We start from the raw sequence: 22795 nt of genomic DNA on the forward strand, positions 1-22795 counted from the left end.
CTGTCAGCCATTAGGTGTGCTAGCCGCTCCCCCCGCCGATCTCCGCAAGGGATGTGAGGACTCTAAAACTTCACCAGGGCCTCCATCGGCATATGGGTGAGTAGATAATGGCTGAATTTTCATTTTTGGGTGCACTATCCCTTTAAGGCTCAGACACACCAAACCATCTTCAGAGAGCTAGCAGTGATGAAAGCTCTCTGCTGCGTTGCCCGACATTGCCGTTTCCCAGCCAAAAAAGTTGCACATGAACATACCGCAAAGACTACAGCCAACACGTACTTTCTGCACCTGTGTGAGAGGAAATAATGCTGCGTTCCAGGCAAGTTTCTGAGCCCGTAAGTCACCACTTCAAGTCACGACTTCATAGCGTTCCAGGCAAGTCACGCCAAACTCTCAAAGCAACATGGCGGACTGTGCGGGGTTTATGTTTGTTTATGATCACTTCTGTCACCAAAGGTGCCGGTTCCTTCCTCATTTGGTATGAGTTCACGGGTGGTAAGTTACGGGTTTGACTGCCGTTCCAGTGCACTTTCACGGGTAGAAGGTTGTAAAAACACGAGTTACAGGTTGCCTGGAACGTGGCATTAAAACAGGGAAACTGGAAGACCATTTTGAGGCTAGTTAGCGACACTATCCAGTGTTGAAAGAACAGAGCATTTGCTGTGCACAAGTGAATAATAATACAAACCATCACCAAACATTTCTGCTAAAGAGATCAGTGGCTAAAGAAAAAAAATCTTACCTTATGTAAGAAGTTTTTTATGGTCTCACTCCCTCTTGTATTTAGGTGTTTGTTTACTTCTCTCACTTCCATTTCTCTTCTCATCTGCTGAGCTGAAGCGCCAGTCAGAGTGATTTCATTCAACAATGGGCTTTGCTATCAGTGAGACAGGTTCAACATATTAAATCAGCCAAAAAGAAAGAGCCAACGGGAGCCTACAAGGAGCAACCGTCGGGACACACTGCACCAACGAGGGCGCCAGACGCTCACCAACGGCTCAACTTTGACCAACAGCTGACCGTCAGCGTGGTGTGTCAGGGCCTTTGAGAGAATGACGGGACTAGCACCCCAGGAGCTCAGCTACTCATTGCTGTGGATTATGGTTAACAGCAAAATGTATTTAGGCCACTTAAAGAAAGGCCTACCAAAAAATATCAGTCTAAGTCGACACAGCCTTACCTCACTGTCAGACGGCTCTTTCCTTTGGTGCTACATTTTCTCGACCATATAACTTCCATATTCCCACACAGAACACCCAGGTGTGCAGTGTACTGTATTATAAGGGAGACACTTTCTACTGCTATACCAAACCATCAGGTAAAATTATGCTATATACCTACAAATAAATGAAACTAAAATTGCTGCCTTGCGGTTGTATGCCTCCGCACAGTCAAGCTGAAGATATATTTTGCATACATGTCTATGGAAACATGGATGTTTCATACTTCCTCCCCCCAGCAGCACAGACGATCTATACAATCAGCACAGTTTCAAGATGGACTTTGAAGATTAGAGTCATCAATTCAGTATCTGACCAAATGTCTCCCTTTCTGTCCCTGAGATATGATGTTGAATAATGGCCAGAAATGTGTTTGTGCAGAACATTGTGATGTGACACTGAAGCTGACCTTTGACCTTTTGTATATAAAATCTCATCACTTTTTCATTATTTGACTTTTTTGGTGAAATTTTGTCATGATAAGCACACATGAGTTCTTGAGTTTTAGCCAAAAACATGATTTCTAATGTCACGGTGGCCTTGACCTCAACCTTCAACCACCATATTCTAATCAGTTCATTGTTGAGTCTAAGTGGACGTTTGTGCCAAATTTGAGGAAATTCCCTTGAGGCGTTCTTAAGATATCATGTTAATGAGAATGAAATGGACACAAGATCACAGCGACCTTGACCTTTGACCACCAAATTCTAATCAGTTCATCATTGAGTCCAAGTGGACGTTTGTGCCGAGCGTGAAGAAATGGACGTATCCACAGGTCCTTGAGATATGGCGTTCACAAGAATAAGACAGACGAGGTCACAGAGACCCTGACCTTTGACCTAGGGCCACCAAAACCTAATCAGTTCATCGATTTATTTATATATTTATTTATTTTTTCAAAAGCCCTCAAAGTGTTCTTGAAACATTAGGTTCACAAGAATGGTACATACGTACAGATGCATGGACGGACAACCTGAAAACATAATGCCTGCGGCCACGGCATAATGACTTACCAAACAACCAGTGAAGTGTGAAGCGCAGGCGTCTCCTTATTCGGAAGGATCTTGAGGTTGGGTTGTAACCAGATCCAGGCAGCAGCAGCTCTCTGACTCTGACACAAACAGCTGACCTGCATCGTAATGCAGTGGGAGCACAGTTTGGTGTTTCTGCGTATGAACATGGACGGTTGAGAAAATGTAGCATCTGTCTGACAGTGAGGTAAAGCTGTGAAAATATTCTCAATCTTGCGTCCACTTAGACTGATATTAAGTTCTCTTGGTAGGCGTGTTTTTAAGTGGTTAAAGTATGTGTTTCTGTTAACCCTAATCCACAGCAGTGCATAGCTGATCTCCTGGGGTGCTAGTCCCGTCTTTTTCTGCAAACACAAAGCGCAACGGCCGCCATCTACTGTACGTAATGCACTGACTATAAATAAAAGCTTGCAAGCCTCACATCAAAAACTGGAACTATCCTTTAAGTAAAGGATCTAAACACTGACAGGGGCGATAGTAATAACTGAATGAACATCAGTTGAAAATATCCCAGTAGCATCAAATCAAAGAGGAAACATGATCAACACTCTGTGTTCAAACCCCCACCTTCTTATAAGTTAAACAGAATGAAACATTGATTAAACGGCTCCGATTTAACCGCGCAGCGCATTTACCCTCTTTATTAATTATTCACGAGGCACAGTAAAAAGAACACAAAATAGTGCTTCTCATATAATTGTGTTTCCATCTCTAAATAATTTAGATCTCCGCAGCTACACAAGTGATTTAAAGAAAACAAATGGAGGCCCACTGTATGCTGATGGTGAATTAATGTGATAATCAAGACAACTGCTGAGAGTGCTCGTTTTAGATGGTACTAATAATCCTGCAGATTTAAAACCTTTCAGTCTGCTGTCATTAGGGGTTCTGCCTATAAGCTATAAATAAATGAGGAGTGTAGTGATGGTCATATTGATAATTTTGAAGCAGGTGCGGGCATATTTTTCACAGCAAATGAGGGGGTTGTGGCACACGAGGTCCTTGGTTTGATATGCAAATCAACTTCATCTGTGGCAAATCTTTCTGTGGTGACAGCCCCGTGGCTGCAGATGTTGAACTTGATTCATCGTGGCAAATGCATGACAAAGGGTTGGCTCACTCAAAGCTATGCTAATCAACATCAGCACTTTAACAAACTTCTCCGGAGGGCCACGGAGGCAGGATTTATACAGTATATAGCCAGTGTGTCGGTGTATCCCAGTATGTGTGTGTGTGTGTTTCATTGTCACGATGTGTTAATCAAAAGATTCCCTACTCAGCTGTGGGGCAACGAGAGAAATATTTCTATTTTGACTCATAGTTAAGCTCATTAGCAACAGTCTTAAATTGTGTAAGCAGGATTTGATGGATGGTGCTCTGAAGCAACAATACAACAGATGAAGCGATGATCTGTGAACAAATAGATCTGCCAGTGAATATAACACAAGAGCCTGCAGGAATTACAATGCAACGCACACATGCTATTTCCGTCAAGCCCTCAAAGGGGGCTTAAAATACTTATGGAGCCATGATATCGCAGTGTTGTTCAATAAGGATATGCACACAACACAAGTGATGAACGAGAGTGACGATGTCCAGAGCGTGGATGGCGATCAGCGTAATTACTCTGTGTCCAGGTGAAATGTGCACAGAGCGGTATCTCATCCAAACATGTCCTGAATGTCATTGAGATGAGGTGTTTAATTGAGCTCCTGTCAGCCCGGTGCAGAGGAGCGATGGAGCCCAAAAGAGTCGATTCTTGGCGCCCGCTGTCATCCATATCAATCCCAAGACATGTAAATGCCATCAGCTTTTTTTTCTACTCAGTCTTCTCATTATTCCTTTACAGGTCCACACAACTCTTAATAAAAAGCCAAGAATTGAAGGGCTGCACCCACTTTTCATGGACCACCATTCAGCTTACTCAGTATGTGATGAAAAGACTGCACCTGATAGAAAAACTGTCAGTTTGGTGTGGTGCCTCTGCAGGGTTCAATAATTTAAATGTTAGACTTTTAAAGACCTTTTTTAGCAAAACCCATTTCAGTCAGGAACACTTTCATCAAAGAAAACTTTATTTCTATTTGCAGTATTATATTTGGCGGTATGGCTCTGTTCTGGGGCCTCTCTGCCTTTTCTAGGCAAGGTTGAGAGGGCACACCTCTCTGCCTTTCCGCGTACCTAAGTGGAAAGCCTAAGGTTGAAGCAGGATTTATACTTCTGTGCCATTCCTATGGCATAGGCACTGCGTCGATATAGAGCCAACAACATACCCTACACTGTAGCCTGACGTGCACCTCCCCAGACATGTAACTACACGTTGCAGTTCGGCAGACCTCCTGTCTATTTTTGTAAGCTGAAATCATTTCCCTCAGTGGAAACGGAGCTTTTATTTACATTAATGTCACAGACAAGAAACAATAAATTGTGAAAACAATAAAGCCTCCACAAAAAAATAGCATTTTAAGTCTTGTGTGTGATTTATCCTGGCTTCATATGAGCAGAGGAAATCTCTACTCCTCGCTACGTTAATTTATACAATGTAAAATGCCGTAGGCTTGTGCTAATAACGTTAGCATGTTATATTTGTTTGGAAAACATGTTTAGTATAAAACAGTTGTTTTGTCAGTGAACCTTGTGAGCTGTAATCGAGACGAATTTTGTTATGTTACCTTTATATATGTTGCTGTTTTTCCTGGCTTCATATGAGTAGAGGAAAAGTCCGCTAGCCAGGAGGCTAATTTATACCATGTAAAATGCCATAGACTTGTGCTAAAAACATTAGCATGTTGTATTTGTGGGGAAAATGTGTCCAGATAAAGATGAGAGCTTTGTCTGTGAATGCTGCGAGTTATAGCGAAGCCGAACTTTGTACTTGTGTTTGAAGTTGTCTCAATTAAGCCATGTTTAATGTGTGTTTTAAATCAAGTAAACGTTACAGAACTTGTACCCCACCACTGACTAGTGTTTTTGAGGTGTGTAACTGCAGAGTGATACAGACACACCACCACACAAGTATAAATGCTCATAATGGCATCGGCTCTGCATAGCACTGATGCACAAGTATAAATCCCGCTTGAGAGAGCAAACCTCCCTGCCCTTCCATGCGCCTACATGGAAAGCCTAAGGCAGGGAGAGCAGCAGCAAAGACCCCACCAGAACAGAACAGAGCAGCATCAATGACAAACAGAAATGACATTGATAAGTCAGACACAGCATGAAAAGGAGGAGCTGGGGTGGAGGCAGGTTGTAAAGCAGCTTGCAGAGGAAGCAGCAACAGTAGGCAGGCCAGAGCAGTTTAAATAGGGCGCCCTGAATGAGATTCGCTAATTGGTTGCATAGAAAGGAATCATGTGATCTGTCAGCTGACTCCCTTCCATCAATCAGCTGCTGAGCTCAGTTGATTGGCTGTTTGAGATCAGCTGATGTAGCTGGAATGTGAGCTGAGCTTGGCATTGTGTCCTGCCTGAACTAACACTATGCTCAACTTGGGATGACATGGTTGAGACTAATTTGGCACTGAGCATGAGCAGGGCCTAACGGGACCAATGGTCCCAACTGGCCCACTGAAAATGCGAAGAACCTATTGTTTTGTTGAGATTTTTCTTTTCTTTTTTTTGTCTGCTGTGCAGTCACATTTTTGAGGGGCCTAGGATTCTTGAAAACTCACAAAAATTGGCACACACATCATTTTGTGTCTGTTGTATTTTGGTATGTTTTTATGGTGTTATCAGTCCCTATTTGTACTTGTATTTGAAATTTCCTGATTTCACTTCCCATCTTGACCAGGACTCCCTGCTAGAAGAGATATTCTATCTCAATGGGACCTTTCTAGTAAACAGAGGGGAAAAACAAAGCAAAACAAAAAACTCTGATAGATTGACTGTCGGAGTAACTGCAGCAGCACTTTCTCCGGTGTGTACAGTAGATTATCGTAGCAGAGTGCCACTCTTCAGATCTGATGGCAAGTGAAGGCGGAGAGGATCAATGATGTCTTTGATCTATTCTCTTGCTTTTAGAGTGCAAGAGAGACGTAAAAGAAAGGAGCTGCTTTGAAAGTTGGATTGAGGTGTACGTTTTATTTTCTTGTTAATGTTTTTAATACATTATTTAAAGCCTTTTAAAGGGTTTATTTATATGACATGTACTGTACAAAATCACCTTTCCAGATTTTAAAAAACAGCTTGAACATGAAAATTATCTTAGACAGTATTAACAATTCAATAGCACCATCACAAGATGAGTTGGTGACTCATGCACCCATAAATCTTGATTCTAATGTACATCGACAGGGAAGATTTCCGTCAAAAACTTGTGTCAAAACATCTGAAACATCCTTTGTGCTTTTGAGTATCTTAATGTTTTACACTGACAAGAAGTCGTTTGAACTTTAGTCTAAGAATTTAACTGTTTTTTATTTAAAAAATAAAAAATTCAGACAATGACGAATAACAACATTTACTGTGAAATAAAAGAAAGACTTTGCTTACAGAATAAAAAAGACAGTGAGTCTCTCGGCCAAGCGTTTGGTTGACCACTTTGATCTATTCATCCATTCATCCATTTTCATCCGCTTATCCGGGGCCAGGTCACAGGGGCAGCAGGACAAGCAAAGCACCCCAGATGTCCCTCTCCTCAGCAACACTTTCCAGCTCCTCCTGGGGGATCCCAAGGCGTTCCCAAGCTAGACAAGATGTGTAATCTCTCCAGTGTGTTCTGGATCTGCCCCAGGGCCTCCTACCAGTGGGACATGCCCTGAACACCTCTAATGGGAGGCACCCAGGAGTCATCCTGATCAGAACCATCTCAACTGACCCCTTTAGATGCAAAGGAGCAGCTGCTCTACTCCGAGCTCCCTCCCAATGTCGAGCTCCTTACTCTTTCTCTAAGGCTGAGCCCAGCCACCCAATGGAGAAAACTCATTTCGGCTGCTTGTATCTGTGATCCCATTTTTTCGGTCACTGCCCAGAGCTCATGACCATAGGTGAGGGTTGGGATGTAGATGGACCAGTAAATGGAAAGCTTTGCATTCCAGCCCAGCTCCCTCTTCACCACGATGGTCCAGTGCAGCGCCCGTATCACTGCAGAAGCTGCACCAAATCACCGATCCATCTCACCACTTTGATCCAGATATTGATCCGACAACTATTGGATGGCAAGCCAGGAAATTTGGTATAAGAATTCATGTTGCCCAGAGGATGGATCCCAAGTACTTTGGTGATCCCCTTAAAGGGAAATTTCAGTTTATTTCAACCTGTCTCCTATCGTCCTAAATTTGTTTCAAGTGACTAGTAACATGAAAATAATAGTTAGCATGTTAGCCGTTAGCCTAGATACAGCCGGGGTGCATAGTAGCGTCAGACCTGTTAAAACATAAGTGAACGGGCAACCTTCAAGTGCAAAGTTAGTCCACTAAACAAGCTTTTTTCCACAAAGACCGCCTCATATCATTAGGATAAATGTCAGAGAACATATAGAAAATGACATGTAAACGTGTTGTCTTACCTTACCGGTGTGCTGCCATGTTTGTTTACCATTTAGCTCTGCTTTCCAAAGCGCGGCCGAAATATCGCGAGAACAAGCAGAGATCTCATACTGTACCTCACAGTATCAGTTCAAAATTTCAACTGTCCATTACTTTGGTTTATGATCAAATACCTGCAAAACTAAAGACATTTCCATCTGCCTCAGCTGTACTTTGTGTTCAGTACCAGTTATCAGATGCAAAACTAAGACTGTAAACATGGTTAAAAATGAGACCTGCTAAACATAAGTGTGAGAACAAAACAAATCTGCAAGCTCATGTTTTATTTGCTTGGGCAGATGCCTGTGCAACCAAGGAGCAGCTTGTGGTTGTATTTGTTTGTCTGCGCTTGTATGTTAGTCTTCATGCCTGCAGTTTTTTTTAAATTCTAACTCAACTTTTAATGACTTGCAGTTCAGGAGAAAATGTTTTTAACCATGAAGGGTGTCTACTTGGGTTTTTTTGGTGCACTTTGGACTCTGCTGAGCTGATTCACCTGTCGGCACTATGATGGCAGTGGTGAGGCCGTCAGCAGGATTGGCTACAACTAAGAGCTACTACTTGCTCCTCGACCACCAGCAGTAGTGGATGACTCTCTGCACATCCCCCATTTGTTACGGAGTAGCCCAAATGCTACAGAAGGTGGAATATAGACAAAGAATCACTGAAGGAAAAGAGGAAGCAGCAAGGACTGAGAAAATAGGCTTGGTGACAGACGCCGTCTCCAGCCCCTTCGAACTGTCCCACTCTCCAGTGTGCACAATGTATACGTGGTGATGTCATGTCACACCAGGGTCATGATGGTGAGCATAAACCTAGCTTAGCCGCTAAGGCATTTTCGAAAACAACCAAGATGGCTTTAACTGATGTGGAATTTGCTGAATACTCTTTTTTTTATTCTGAGGCAAAAATGGCAACACTGGTTCACAGACATTGACATTGCTTCACCATCACAGCTCGTCCCTGCACGCTGTGGTCTGTTCACAGTTGTCTGTAGCTCAGCACTATGTCACGTTTTATTGCTCTGAATCGTTGTAGGTAAATAATGTCGCGACAAGAGGTATTTTGTAGGGCTGCCCGCTAATAGTCAATCAAATGTTCGTCGACCAGAAAGGTCATTAGTTGGCAAAATTTCATTGGTTGCTTAGTCACAGAAAAAAAGGGAATGGGAATTTCATTTGAAAGGACAGACACAGGAAGTGTCCACGCTCAGCAGTCAGACAGGAGTCAGGTTAATTTCCAGGGCTGGTACCTGCAGTTATTCCACAGGCTAGTTAATAACATGTCGGGCAGGAAATCCAAAGTGTGGGATCATTTTGAGAAGGTGAAGGACGAACCCAAGGTGATATGTAAACTCATCTTCATTGGTCGACTACAAACATGACGTATCATCTGAAACATGGAAGTAGCTACATGCCCATTAGCCCACAGCGTCATTAACAGGCGGCTCGCTCAGTGTGTGACGTGCACTTGTAGATAAAATATAGGCCTATATTAATGAGGGTTCATTAGTACGGTTTTGTATTTCTCTGTAATGTAGCACAGTGTTAACAATGTTACTGATACTATTCTTTCTCACACCTTCAACTCAAACCATTGTGTTGCCCCGCCCAAAATATATCATTTAATAATCAAATTAATATCGTAAACATGCGGGCGACTAGTCGACTAATGGCCCTAAATGATGACAACTGGGCAACTAGCAAAATTCTTGGTTGGGGGCGGCCTTAGTATTTTGATCTATGGCCGTTGATAAAGCCACTTGGACGTCAAAACTGAACTGAGGGGTTCCAGACTAATTTGCATTTACAAATTGGTCTGACGATGCCAAGCTAGCTAAACATAGGCATGCTAACATTGTACACTGCCATACTGTAGACTCTTATTTTTACAGTTGTAATATGATTATCCTGTTACTGTATTTCAATAGTTGTCAGTGTGTTTAGATGAATCTATGGGATATCTGACAATATTCGAGACATTTTAGACAGATATTTAAGCAATGTATCATGTTGTCACTCATGCTTGTTCAGGTCTGCCCTTCTAGCCTGAGGTTTGGGAGACATGCTGTTCTGCCAACTGCAGTGTGTTTACAAGCCACAGTCAGCCAAAAACTACTCGGTATGAGAGAAATGACTGAATCCTCGGGGTGAGTCATTCCTGCTTGCAGGTGAGAGTCTGGTGAACTGTTTACCATCGGGTGTTGAGTCAGATCACATGGGGAGACTGCCAGACGGATTCTGTGCAGACATGTAGCCGGTGAGTGCCTGGTGGAGGACTCTGTTTGGAAATGTTTCAGCTCTTAAATGGATGCATTAATGGCTGAGTGAATAAGTGGACGGAGAAATTGAAGGATGGGCTGGCATTGTCGGTCTGTTGGCCGGGTGTTTGGTTGACCACTTTGATTCAGGCTAATATATCTCAACGACTATTGGATGGATTGCCGTGAAATTTGGTACAAACATTTAAGGTCCACAGAGAATGAAAATTACTGGCTTTGGTTATATCCTGACTTTTACCTCTAGCGCCACCATGAGGTTGAGATTTCTGATTTGTAGGAAAATGTCTTGACAGCTATTTGATGGATTACCATGAAATTTGGTACACATTTTCTTGGTCCCCAGAGGATGGAGATTACCGGCTTTGGTTATATCCTGACTTTTCCTCTGATGCCATCATGAGGTTTAGATTCTGAATTTTAAGGGAAATGTCTTGACAACTATCGGATAGACATTAACATTACATTTGGTGCACATTTTCATGGTGCCCAGAAGATGAATCCTAAAGACTCTGGTGACCCCCTGAGTTTTCCTTTAGCACCAATAACAGGTCAAACCTTTCACTCAACCAGTGAAATATCTAAACATCTGGCGCAGAATGCTTTTTACCTGACATTTATGCATTTGGTGATCCCCTGACTTTTCCTCTAGCGCACCATGAGGTTCACATTTGTGGTTTTAAGGTGGAATGTCTGGACAACTTTTGGATGGCTATCCCTTAAATTTAATAAGGATATTCATGTTGCCCTGGACATGATGAACATTATTCCTGCTTGACATCAGCATGTTAGTGGTGTCATTAGTTGGACTTCTGTCCAAATAAAGCACAAATTTTAACTGAAATTTTAGAAAATTGACCCCCCAAAAAAGCAAATTTATGTGCTTTTCCATTCACTACTGTTATTAGTTGATTCATTGAGATAAACAGTAGGCTGTACTCTCCGGTCAGGTGCCAATGCAGGAGAGTGCAACAAGATGATGTAATTAAAAGAGTGCTAGTCAAACCTCAAATGAAGGAAAACAAGGGACGTATAATAACGAAGAGCACGCTGGACAATGGAAATGGAGAGTTTTGAACAATTTATATAATAATATTAATAATCTTTATTTATAAAGTGCTTTTCAAAACAGAAATGCAAAGTGCTGTACATGTCAATAACTAAAAGAGACAAGACATGAAAACAGCAGCTTTTTAAAGAACTGATAAAAACTGAGGAAGTCAGTCTAACTCAAGTAAAATCAGGAAAGGCTCTTCCATAAATGTTTGCTTTAAGAAGGGACTTAACAGAGATCACTGACTTGGCTGACCTGATTTCTTCGGGCAGGTTGTTCCAGAGCCTCGGGGCCCTGATACCAAACACTCTGTCCCCTTTAGTTTTCAGCTGGACCTCAAAAAGACCTCTGCCCGAGAACCTCAAAGTACGTCCTGGTGTGTGCGGCATTAAGACGTCGTAGATATAGCTGGGAGAGAGACTTGACTTGATGAAAAGCCTTAAAAGCGATCAGTAAAATCTTAAAATCTATTCTAAAACATATTACAACTCTGTGGCTCGAGGAAGAGTTCTGTTAACAGCCCTGCGTGCACACGTAAGAGTGTAAAAAGAGACAACGAACACAGCTTGCAGCAAACTATGCAGTGACCGAGGGCCTATGTCATGACTGAACATAAACATCTATACACTGAGTATGTTTTCATTGCACTAAGTCGCATTTACCTTTTATCGATACACTGACTTTTCCACCTCCTACTCCTTCCCACCATTTTTTTGCAATAATTCGAGGTTGCTTTGTATTTCCCACTTTTATGTCCATTCCCACTCAGGTTTTTATGCGCAAATTGAAAATGCACGTAAAAACAGGGGGATGGAAACGCACCTAGTGTGAGCACTTTATTATGCATTCAGCTCAAAGCCACAACCAGTGGGTTCATACAACGTTTCCATTGCCTAGATGTTTCATTGTTGATCTGTTTTGGTATATCCTGCCATGTTCTACTTGGATCTACTTCATACTGGGTATTAGCCTGGTTTTAGTATAAATCCAGTTAAGTACAAAATTACCGCACTGATTATCCCCAAGTCTTCCTGCTAAAGCCTTGCATACCGTGACCATTGATATATACGGAAGCGTCTTCCTCATGAGCCCCACAGGCCCCTCTCAAGGATGTACTGCCCGAGGCTACTTATTTATGGTCCAATAGGTGTGTTAGTAATTTAAGACATTTATAGCCTTGTATTGAGCAGGTGCAGAAGCACGGAGCCCGGAGATGATGAGCTTGTTTTCATTATACAGGAGGAAATGTGATCTAGTCACCACGGTAACTGGACCCAGGCATGCACACAGGTTTAATAAATTAAAGTCAAGGGGTTATATGAAAGAAAAACTTGAATGTTTGATTAGCAATGTGTCAGACGTATGAAATATAACATGACATACCTCAGGCATCTCACAGGATTCATGATTTAATTGATTATCAACAGAAAATGCCACACAGTGCTGTAAGTCTTGAATGTGTCTAATATTTTTAGTGAAACTCTTTCCTACCAAATATCTGATCCATGCAGCTGTAATTTTGTCCATCCAAATTGTGCGTAAGTGAGTGAGTCAAATAGCTTGTGTATCCTTTCAAGCATATACTAAAGTGCCATAAGAACAATTTAGAGATTAAGCGGCCCTATAGGCAATAAAAAGATAATATACCTGTGCTGAATGTGGGCAAAGCAAATCACTTTGTCTGCGTTCAGAAGGTGCTCCCACACCAGAGGTCTTACTGTCCCCTTCTACCTGATATATCCTCCCAAACCTCAGCTTCCCCGAGCATGAAATCACTGGGGCAGAATGATAGGATGTTTGGCTGAGGAGCAGTAGCGTGAGATTTGTTTCTGTGCAGATAAACACAGCCTCGACTGTTGTCTCAGCAATTGAGAACACTTTTCTATTTCAATTTCAAAGTGTGTGAGGCAGAAAATAATCACTCTAGGAACAAAACAGGTTCAGCAATTTGCCTAATTGCCTCAGGTGTCTTCGTTGTCAGTCTTAAAGATATGGAAAAGATTTGTGTTTTGATACTGCTCTGCCATCACAAACAAATTATACGTTTTTTTGTTTTGTTTTTCATTGAAGTTAATATAGTCTCACAATCACAAGGGAACAAGGGTAGAAAAACAGAAAAGTCATCAAGGCTAAAACTAGAGGTTGAATAGTTTGTCAGCATCTGGCTGTGTGGCTAGATCTTAGTTTTGTATTTAGGCTATAATTTTATAAGTTGTGTGTTTTAAACCAGCTCTGCCAAAATCACCTCATTTAAAAACTTTGAGCAGCGTAACACATGTTAAATTAGTAAAATGAGTTATAACCATTAAAGCATAAAGATATCTTAGTGGTGTGGCTGATGTTGCTTGGTGACCCACATAGTTTATTGGTTATGTGACATTATACAGATCTTAAAATTTTCAATAGGCAGTTAGTGAAAGGTTAAGTTAGCTAGCTACCAGTTAGCCTTCACTGCCATTTAAGACGTTAGAATATCATTTTCTAGGGATGGGCATGAGTACTTGAATACTTATTTGGACGTCAGTATTCGTTCAATGGATAGAGTACTTGCTGCTGTACTTGTTTTCCATTGTTGGCCAAGTGACATTCCTATTCTTACGTTAGATGAGGACTGAATAATGATTTAATGGGAGTACTTGAAAATGGAATTTACTTAAAATGCCCATCCCTGTAGTTTACTCATACAGTATCTTGTGTTCAAATGCTCATGCTAACAAAAACAGACCGTCAAAGTGCAACAGAAATGTCTAAATACCTTAAAAAAGGACTACATGCCTGGGTGGGCCAAATGGAGAAAAGTGATGTCACATCTGGGCTACCCTCACCAGCCTCATGACATTGCCTTGAAATTCGGGGGCAGAGTGGCCTGGGTTACATCTTAAGGCTCAGTTATACTTTTGGTCACATGGCGATGAGCTGACACATGACTCAGCTGACTCATGTCTGCAGCATGGTTCTCCACCGATCCATATCCGTGTGGCCAGAAAATTTTTGACATGCACATACAGGTGAAAACCCGATGTGTGGGACCCCCGTGAAGTGCACTGTCTAATGTTGTGACTTCACTTTGGCCTTGTGGACACCCGTGACCATTGCAGATCCATCAAGCATAAATCAAGCAATGTATTTATCACATTTTATTTGGATAAAGGAAAATAGCTCATGTTGCAGTGATCAATAATAAATTATGATGAATGAGTCCAGAATCTATAGTTACTAGATGATAAAGTGACATATAATTTACGAACACAACAAAGTGGATTTGGTGGTAAGTTACTCTTTAAAGCAGTGGTTCCCCACTGGTGGGTCATGGTCCAAAAGTGGGTCCATTCTGAATGGAGTGAAGTGACTTGCAAACGTGTCAAGTTTGTAAGAAACACACTTTATTTTTAAATATAGTAAATTTCCGGCACAGAGCTTCTATTTTGAAGTGTCATCTCCTGCTGTAGAGTGAGTGACTAACAGACAGCTACTTAACAGAGACAGCAAACTATCTTGATGAAACACAAGTATGACACTGAATGTATTGAACTGTGTGGACCTTGAATTAATGACTAAGGAGAAATATGGACTCCTGTGACTGCACCAGTTGGGAACCACTGCTTTAAAGACATGTCTGAACTAGCTTCAGCCCTTTGATCCGCCCATGGTCTCGCCTCATTTATCAAGCTGTGACGTTTAACTGGTTATGACCTCAGGCCTGAGGTCTTCGTTAATGGTCTTCGTTTAAATCAGCTAAAAATCAAAGATATTGAAATAACAACAATATCAGATTGTAATTTGTTCGGTTTTTATAAGGAACCTCCTTATATAAACATATGGAGTTAACCACACATCACACTGTTGAGTAGCTTTATGTTAATGTTGGTTTGATTTTACAACCATATTAAAAAATATTGGCATTGTATGTGTCTGCAACCCACAGTTATATTTGCACGTTATTATGTAGCTTATACGTTGAAACTTTACATTTCAAGAACGCTGTGGTTAACGTGTGGGTTTAGGTGCAAAAGCCACTTCATTGGGGTTAGGTAGAGATTATGGCCTCTAGTTTCCCGGCGTGGCGCAGGGTGGCGCAGGGTGGCGAACCCCGCGCAGAGCTAGTTTCGAGCAGCGCAACCCGAGGAGCGCTCAGTTTGGTAGTTTGGCAGACTGAGGTGCGCTGAGATCAGTGTGGCGCCGCAGCAGGGGGAGGTGTCGACAGATCCAGCTTGGTGCAGTGACAGTTTCGTGACAAAAGGCTTCACCGAAGGCGTGCTAAAAGCTTGCCAGCTGAAACCAGGTCTACTGTCAGCACAGGCGGAGTGAAGCTGATGTAGTGGAAGTTTGGCTGACTGGCGGGCAGTGCGCACACGTCAACAAAACCTCACAGGCAGGTTTCCAGAATATCAGGCACATTAACAATGCAAGGGACGGAGGTAGGAAAGAGGAGTAGCTGCGCCAGCGTGCACGATGTGCCAAACTTACAAAATCCGTCTGGCCACACCGAGTTGGCAAAGCGCAGGTGTGCTGCGCCTCCGCCTCGCCCGGTCTGTGAAACTAGAGTCCAGTGTTTTGGCTTAAAATACCAAATTTTAGGGGCACAATCCTGACTGAAAATGCAAGAATGTTGGTAAAAAACAATTGCTTTTGTGACACCACCTCAGCCGGAAACAGCGATGGGTCACTACAAAACACGCATATGTGATTGCTAAAACACGAGAACAGGAAACACGAAATAACAGCTGCTTTTGTTGTTTGCTGGTCTTGAACAGCAGTCTGCCGCTTGACAGCTGTCATGCCTAAGTGTCACACCATCCACCGTCCCCTCCACCTCCTGATGACAAAGTTAGCTTGTCACAAGTGTAACATATCCATGGTTTGCAGAAATGTACAATGCTACAATTTCCTCCTAGCGACTGGGCTGGGAATTTGTTATTTTAAATCAGATGTCAGTGGGATTTTGAGCTCTTACTTCTGGGTTTCACTTCAACTCTCTGAGTTGTTACCACAGTATGATTCAGCACAGTGCTGTAGCTTCCCTCTGCAGTAACTGGTGAGTCAAAGAACCCCTTAAACATAAAGCAACAAATCTAGGACATTTTTAGGCAAAATGGTCTTTGATTGAACCCTGGTGTTCCTTATTGACCCTTTAAATGAGAGGATGTTAAACAGTGGAGTGTTCCAGCGGCGATCCAGCAGACCACCCTGAGCAGGCAGTGCTCTTTGTTTCCTTAATAATCAGTTGAGGTCCTCTTCTGCCCACCAACGCTCAGTAATCTCCATCCATAATAACACAGCTGCCTCAGACATGTGGCAGGAGGCAGGAGCCTCCAAATCTAAGCTCCTTTGGTGAGGAGGAGGCAAAGCTGCTCTCCGAAGACAGGCTGTGAGCAACATAAGGCTCTCCAGCCCTCCCAGGGTTTAATGTCTTATTATTTTCCACAGACAGAACCAAAATGAACAGTTTTGTCAGCAGGGACGCTGCTGTGTTGGTGTCACTTCCTGCGTACACACAGCGAGGGAGGGTAGCAAGCCGAGGACTGACGAGGGAAACTGGAGAAACTCCATTTTTCAATATTAGCTGTTCATTTAGTTGGCGTGCTATATCTGAAGATTATTTGGGAGGGTGCTGGTACAGGATCAGTCATGTACTCATGAAGACTTAAAATAAAATACCCAAACGTGAAGCCAAATATAACATTATCCAATTATTTATTTCAGTCGCTGTCACAGTCGTGGAGTGTAACCACACATCTGTGATTCTGTTCCTGTTATAACACTTACTGTATTCTGTTTCACACTTTGTTGGATTAAGTTTGTTCATTTTAATGAGATGGATCATATGAGTCCTAGAAAACGGATTAACTGCATGTAATAAACACAGTCAGAATATGTGGTTGGGATGAACAATTCACTTTTTAAAAGAGGGCGTATTGTGCTAAATTTTCAGGTTCATACTTTCAGTGCTGGAACATCTGTATTCACCCCTGTCTTCAAAGGCTCCTTTCAGAGCCTGTCTCTTTCCTGAAAAAGCCCAGTCTGCTCTGATGGGTCAGCGTTTCTGGGTCTTCTGTATGTCAGTGTCTCTACATCATCATTGCAGCTGGGCAATGACTGTAACAGAGAATAGTAGCACTTTTAAACATGAGGAATCAACAATAAAGGCTTCTAAATGCAACCAGACATGTTCCAGCAGGAATATGAGCCGAAACTGGGGAGAGATTTTACAACATCAGCAACATTACATTTTTCTCTGATGTTAGCACATTGCTACATTGAATTCAATTCAATTCAATTCAATTCAATTTATAAAGCCCAATATCACAAATCCCAATTTGCCTCAGAGGGCTTTACAGCAGACGACATCCCTCTGTCCTTCAGACCGTCACAGTGGATAAGGAAAAACTCCCCAAAATAAAACTCTTTAATGGTAGAAATGGTAGAAACCTCAGGAGGAGCAACTGAGGAGGGATACCTCTTCCGGGATGGACAGACCTGCAATAGATGTAGTGTGTGCGGAACAGATCATCATAATAAATTTGCAGTAATCCATCTTACAAAATGATACATAAAGAGAGACAGAGATAGATGCAGGGCAGACTAATGATAATAGCTACAATAACATTAATTTAAGTAAATTATGGTACAATATGTAGTAAGCATATATTAATATATGACAGTATATGTACGTGACAATAATGATCATATGAAACTAAAGAGAGCATTAACTTTGTACTTGCAGCCTGGGAATGACTATAACTGAGAATAGCAGCGCTTTTTTTTTACTATTAATAATCAATAAAATCTTTCGAACAGGACTGCACAAGTTCCAGAATGAATATGATTTGAAATCAAGGAGAAACATAATCCCCAACCAAGATTACATTTCCCTGATGTTAGCATGTGGCTACATGCAGCAATGCACTTGCAGGCAGGGAATGAATTTCTCTGGCTAAAAACCACTAATCAACGCTTCTTAACACAAGTGGACCAGCAGGAATATCATCCCAAATCAGGGAGAAATTAACAACATCAGCAACCAAGATTACATTTCTCTGAAGTTAGCATGTAGCTACATGTACATTAGCAGTCTACTTGCAGCATGGGAACAACTGTGAAAGTGATTAGCAGCACTTTTTACAATGAAAAAAATACCAACATGTTCCAGCAGGAATATGATCCAGAATCAGGAAGAAAATGAAGACTATCCAAGACTATATATTTCCCTGACTTTAGCATGTAGTTTCATGTACATCTGCAGTTAACTTGCAGCCAGAAATTGATTACAACAGAGAATAGTGGTACTGTCTATTGTGAAAAATCCAGAATAAAAGCTTCTAAACACAAACAGATATGTTCCAGCAGGAATACGATCGATAGTCATGGAGAAACAACAACATCAGCAACCAAGTTTACATGTTTTCCTGATGTTAGCATGTAGCTACATGTACATTAGCATTGTACTTGCAGCGGGGAAATAACTGTAACGGAGAATAGCTGCACTTTTTATTGTGAAAAATCACCAATAAAAGTTTCTAAACACAATCGCACGTGTTTCAGGAGGAATATGATCCGAAATCGGGGAGAAATTAACAACATTGGCAACCAAGGTTTGTTATTCCTGATGTTGACATGTAACCAAGTGTAATTTAGCATTGTACATGCAGCCAGGGAACAATTGTAACAGTGGTTAACAGTACTTTCTACAATGAAAAACATCATTAACAACAACACAAGCAACCAAGTTTACATATTTCCTCAATGTTAGCTTGTAGCTACACTGTAGCAGTGTACTTGAAGTTGGGAAATGACTGTAATGGAGAATAGCGGCACTTTTTATTGTGAAAAATCACCCATAAAAGCTTCCAAACACAGTCCCACATGTTTGGACAGGATCCGAAATTGGGGAGAAATGAACAACATTGGCAACCAGTGGTATCTCTGATGTTAGCATGTGGCTCAATGTGGGTTAGCAGTGTACGTGCAGCCTGCGAACAACTGTAACAGTAATTAGCAGCACTTTCTACAGTGAAACATTACTAATACCAACAACCAGGCATGTTCCAGCAGGAATGTGATCCAAAATTGAGGAGAAATAAACAAGATTAGGATTAGCATGTATTTGTACATACGTTAGCAGTGAACTTGCAGCCGAGAATTGATTGCAACAGAGAATAGCGGCACTTTCTACTGTGAAAAATCACCAATATAAGCTTCTAAATGTTCCCCCCGGGGAGAAATGATCAACATTGGCAACCAAGACTACATATTTCCCTGAGGTTAGCATGTAGCTTCATTAAGCATTATGTAAACACTTGCAGTTAGTGTTCCTGGAGCACATGATGATTTAAAGAAATTCAGCACGCTCTGAAGTCACACTGTAGCCAAAGTAGAAAAACTTTTTGTTCACAGGGATTACTTCTACATATCTCATTATTTGAAACTTTGGCCACGTTTAATATTAACATTCTTCATTGTAACACTACATGTAAGACCCAAAATATGGACAAGCATAATGGGTTCCCTTTAATATTCATTTTTCCTTTACATTTTTTTGTGCTTGGCCCACAGAAAGAGCATGACATCTTTGAGGACAGCTGGACTGAAGACTGATTAAAGTGGACTTTGAGTGCACCCAATAATTATGTAAGGCAAGATGACTAATGCCTACTCCAACACTCTCACACTTAAAGTCTCACATGGTCATGGCGATAATACAAATCCGGTTTTTGCACATGAGAGAGAGTAGTTTACATCCTCCCTTATTTTGTTTGACTGTGTCACTCTGTGCCTTGTAGCCATGGGCCATGTAGCACTCATGCATAGATTGTGTGACAGCATGATTAATTGTGTCTTCTTCGGAGGCAAACTAAACTAGCAGATGGATATGTGAGGAGGAGTCCTTGGCAGTGGGGGAGAAGTAACTGTTTATTTCTTGTGAGAAAGAGGAGGCTGGTATAATGATGAATGAAACCACTGAAACATTCTGCTGATGTCTTAGAAAAACGCTGTCTAGGAATCTCCAAACAATATATTTTTCAGAAGGATAAATGGCATCTAATCTTCCATTTAGGCACTTTCACGGCCTCTGTAATGGCAGCATAAACTATCACGGTCATATTCAATTTGAAAGACTGAGAAGGGACGCCGGGTGATTTTCCTGCAAATGCAGAGAGAAAAGAGAAGATTTTGCAAATTCCAGCCATATTTCTTTTAGTGTGCACTCAGCAAATGCAGATGTACCAACAGAGGTAATATCCACAAGTAGTGTCCCACTCATCAGGAGCATATGATTAGATTAGACTGCAGATTATCATGTAGGATGTAAGCGCCAGGCAAGCAGATAACCATGCCTTCAGAAATTATTAATCACAATAAACCAACGCTAAAGTGTTTTTCCCCAAGTGAATGCATCAGCAACAAAAAAAAATCGCTGCCTACATGTAAGATAAATTGTAATATGCAACTGCAAGCACAGCACAACCCAGACTGGGGTGCATAAAACGTGCATGTTGATGAGCTCCTGAGCTATACAGTCCAATTTATGGTAACCAAACACAAAAAAGAAACACATTTCAATCATCTGAATTTTCATCTCATCACTGACAGGCTGACAGGTCTTTATGATTATGCTCTGCAATTTTGTTTTCTTCTGCAATTCAGCGGGCAGAATTGCTCAGCAACCAGAAAGATGACATCCGATAATGATCCCGACTCACAGATGAGTGACCACAAATGTGATGTTGTCATTTTCCAATATTGTTTTGTAATCCCACCAGGGCATGTAAACACAGGCTGGATGAAAGGAAGACAACACTTTAAGAACACGGCCTCAATGTTTAATTTGGCATTAACCGTGTTTCACAGGTTGTGATGGTTATAATGGAGAACACCAAATGTTTGACAGGGGATTTGTGCTGGGAGTATGAGGCAGACACACAGTGATGCCTGATTGAAAGATGCTCTTTATGACATGGCTGACAGCACATGAACAGTCGTGGCTCTTGCAACATGGAACAACAAATAAATGGGGCTCCTGTGGATCACCTTTGAGCGCAGGGGAGCCCATTATACTGATCTCCTTCACTACGTGATAAACATTATGGCAGCTGCAAGACATTAAATCATAAACACAAACTCTGTGGATGTGTAAAATACCAACCCAATCACCAGAAATAATGTTGGCATTAAATGTTTCTGCAAACCACGGATACATTACATTTGCACATTATTATGTGGACGATACGTAACACATTCTTACTCCCAACTCCTTAAATACCGACACTTGGTCAGCGGCCCTACACATCAAAATATGACGCATTAGTCGTCTGTTTTGGATACTCGGGGACAGCTTGTCAACCATAGATGTACAATAATACCTAGATTCCAACATGGCGCCTTTTCAGTCCTATGGAATTCCTCACCTGGCATATAGGCCAAACATTTTTCACTGATTATGCATGGTAGCGTTTCTCATGCTGGCCCCGCCCGTGAGTCCCCACTTGTCTCACAGACTTTACATTGGGCTGACGTCACAGATTTTTAAATTTCTTTTCTAGGCTCGAGGAATAGAAAGACATATTAAATATTTAACTTCCATGGATCAAAAACCCATAATAGAAGGAGTCATAATTGACCTTGTTTACAGTTTGAGGTGGCCTGTCAACAGATTGACAAGTGTCACTTTTACAGTTGTGGTTTAAGGGGAAAACTATTTTTGGGCTGCAGGGGATTTTTTTGCTGCAATACCACGAGTGGCCACTGGGAAAACATTGGCTTTAGGGCTAAACTGCTTTCCTGCAGGCCTGGTGTCAATGTACGCTTGTTACATTTATTTTGTCTTTTTGGAATAAACTGAAGTTGTCACAGGAAATGTCCAGTTTCCACTCGTGAAATACATGCAGTCTCTTTTCAGAATAGACTTACTATATGTTTTTAGGTTTACGTTCTTAGGTATAGGCATCTAAAGTATATGGTTAGGTTTAGAAAAAAATATGGTTTGGCTTAAAACACAATGTTTGTTATTAACGTAATGTAACATCACGTGGCATATGTCACCAGCATAGCATGCTACACATACTAGCAAACTACGCTATTACTAAAATAACTTGATCAACCTTTAGTTTCACATGGGACACCAACAGTGGGCTTTGGGGTGGGAAACCAGAGTTTGTTTGACCCATGGATGACATGACAGCTCCCCAATAGTAAAGCAAAAACATCTCGATCACCCCCTAGTGGCTGGCTGCAGTATTGGTCATAAACCCTGCCCCCGTGTTAGCGGATGGGACATGGGCCAAACTGAAAGATCAAAGTACAAGATACCTTTTTCATTTATGCAATAAATTTGTCTTTTGCAATAAAAAGAGGGGCTGATGATTGAAAGCTATATGTGTCAATCAGTGTGCTTGCTATCAGTGGCACTGCTTGAGATTGGCTGGATAGGTGTGTGGGCGGGATCTAGATACTGTGGAGATCGCTATAGCGCAGACTGTGGCTCCAAATGAAGTTACTATCACGAGATGGCAGCTGCCATATCCATGATATTTTGGCTTCATTTTTGCTCTATGCCGGCTTTCTTGCTCTTTATACTACGATAGGTGCCCGGAGCCATAGGTGTCATTTAGGTATGGCAAGGTATGGCAGCTGCACCTTGGAATCGGGAGAAAAAAAAAAGAGAGAGGTTCTGTAGTCATCTAATTTGTG

General features: G+C 41.7%; 1 protein-coding gene across 1 annotated transcript in view; it reads left to right on the forward strand.

Annotated features, from left to right (window-relative positions):
• LOC125891885 (basement membrane-specific heparan sulfate proteoglycan core protein-like) overlaps nt 1–19727 on the forward strand; it is a 38324-nt gene extending 18597 nt beyond the window's left edge. The window contains exon 3 of the mRNA XM_049581455.1: nt 19661–19727. Coding sequence (XP_049437412.1) covers nt 19661–19702 — 42 coding nt within the window. The 3' untranslated portion in view covers nt 19703–19727. The remainder of the gene's footprint in view (nt 1–19660) is intronic.
• The last annotated feature ends 3068 nt before the right edge of the window (nt 19728–22795 follow it).

The sequence above is a fragment of the Epinephelus fuscoguttatus genome, linkage group LG7 (assembly GCF_011397635.1).
Source record: "Epinephelus fuscoguttatus linkage group LG7, E.fuscoguttatus.final_Chr_v1".
NCBI lineage: Eukaryota > Metazoa > Chordata > Actinopteri > Perciformes > Serranidae > Epinephelus > Epinephelus fuscoguttatus.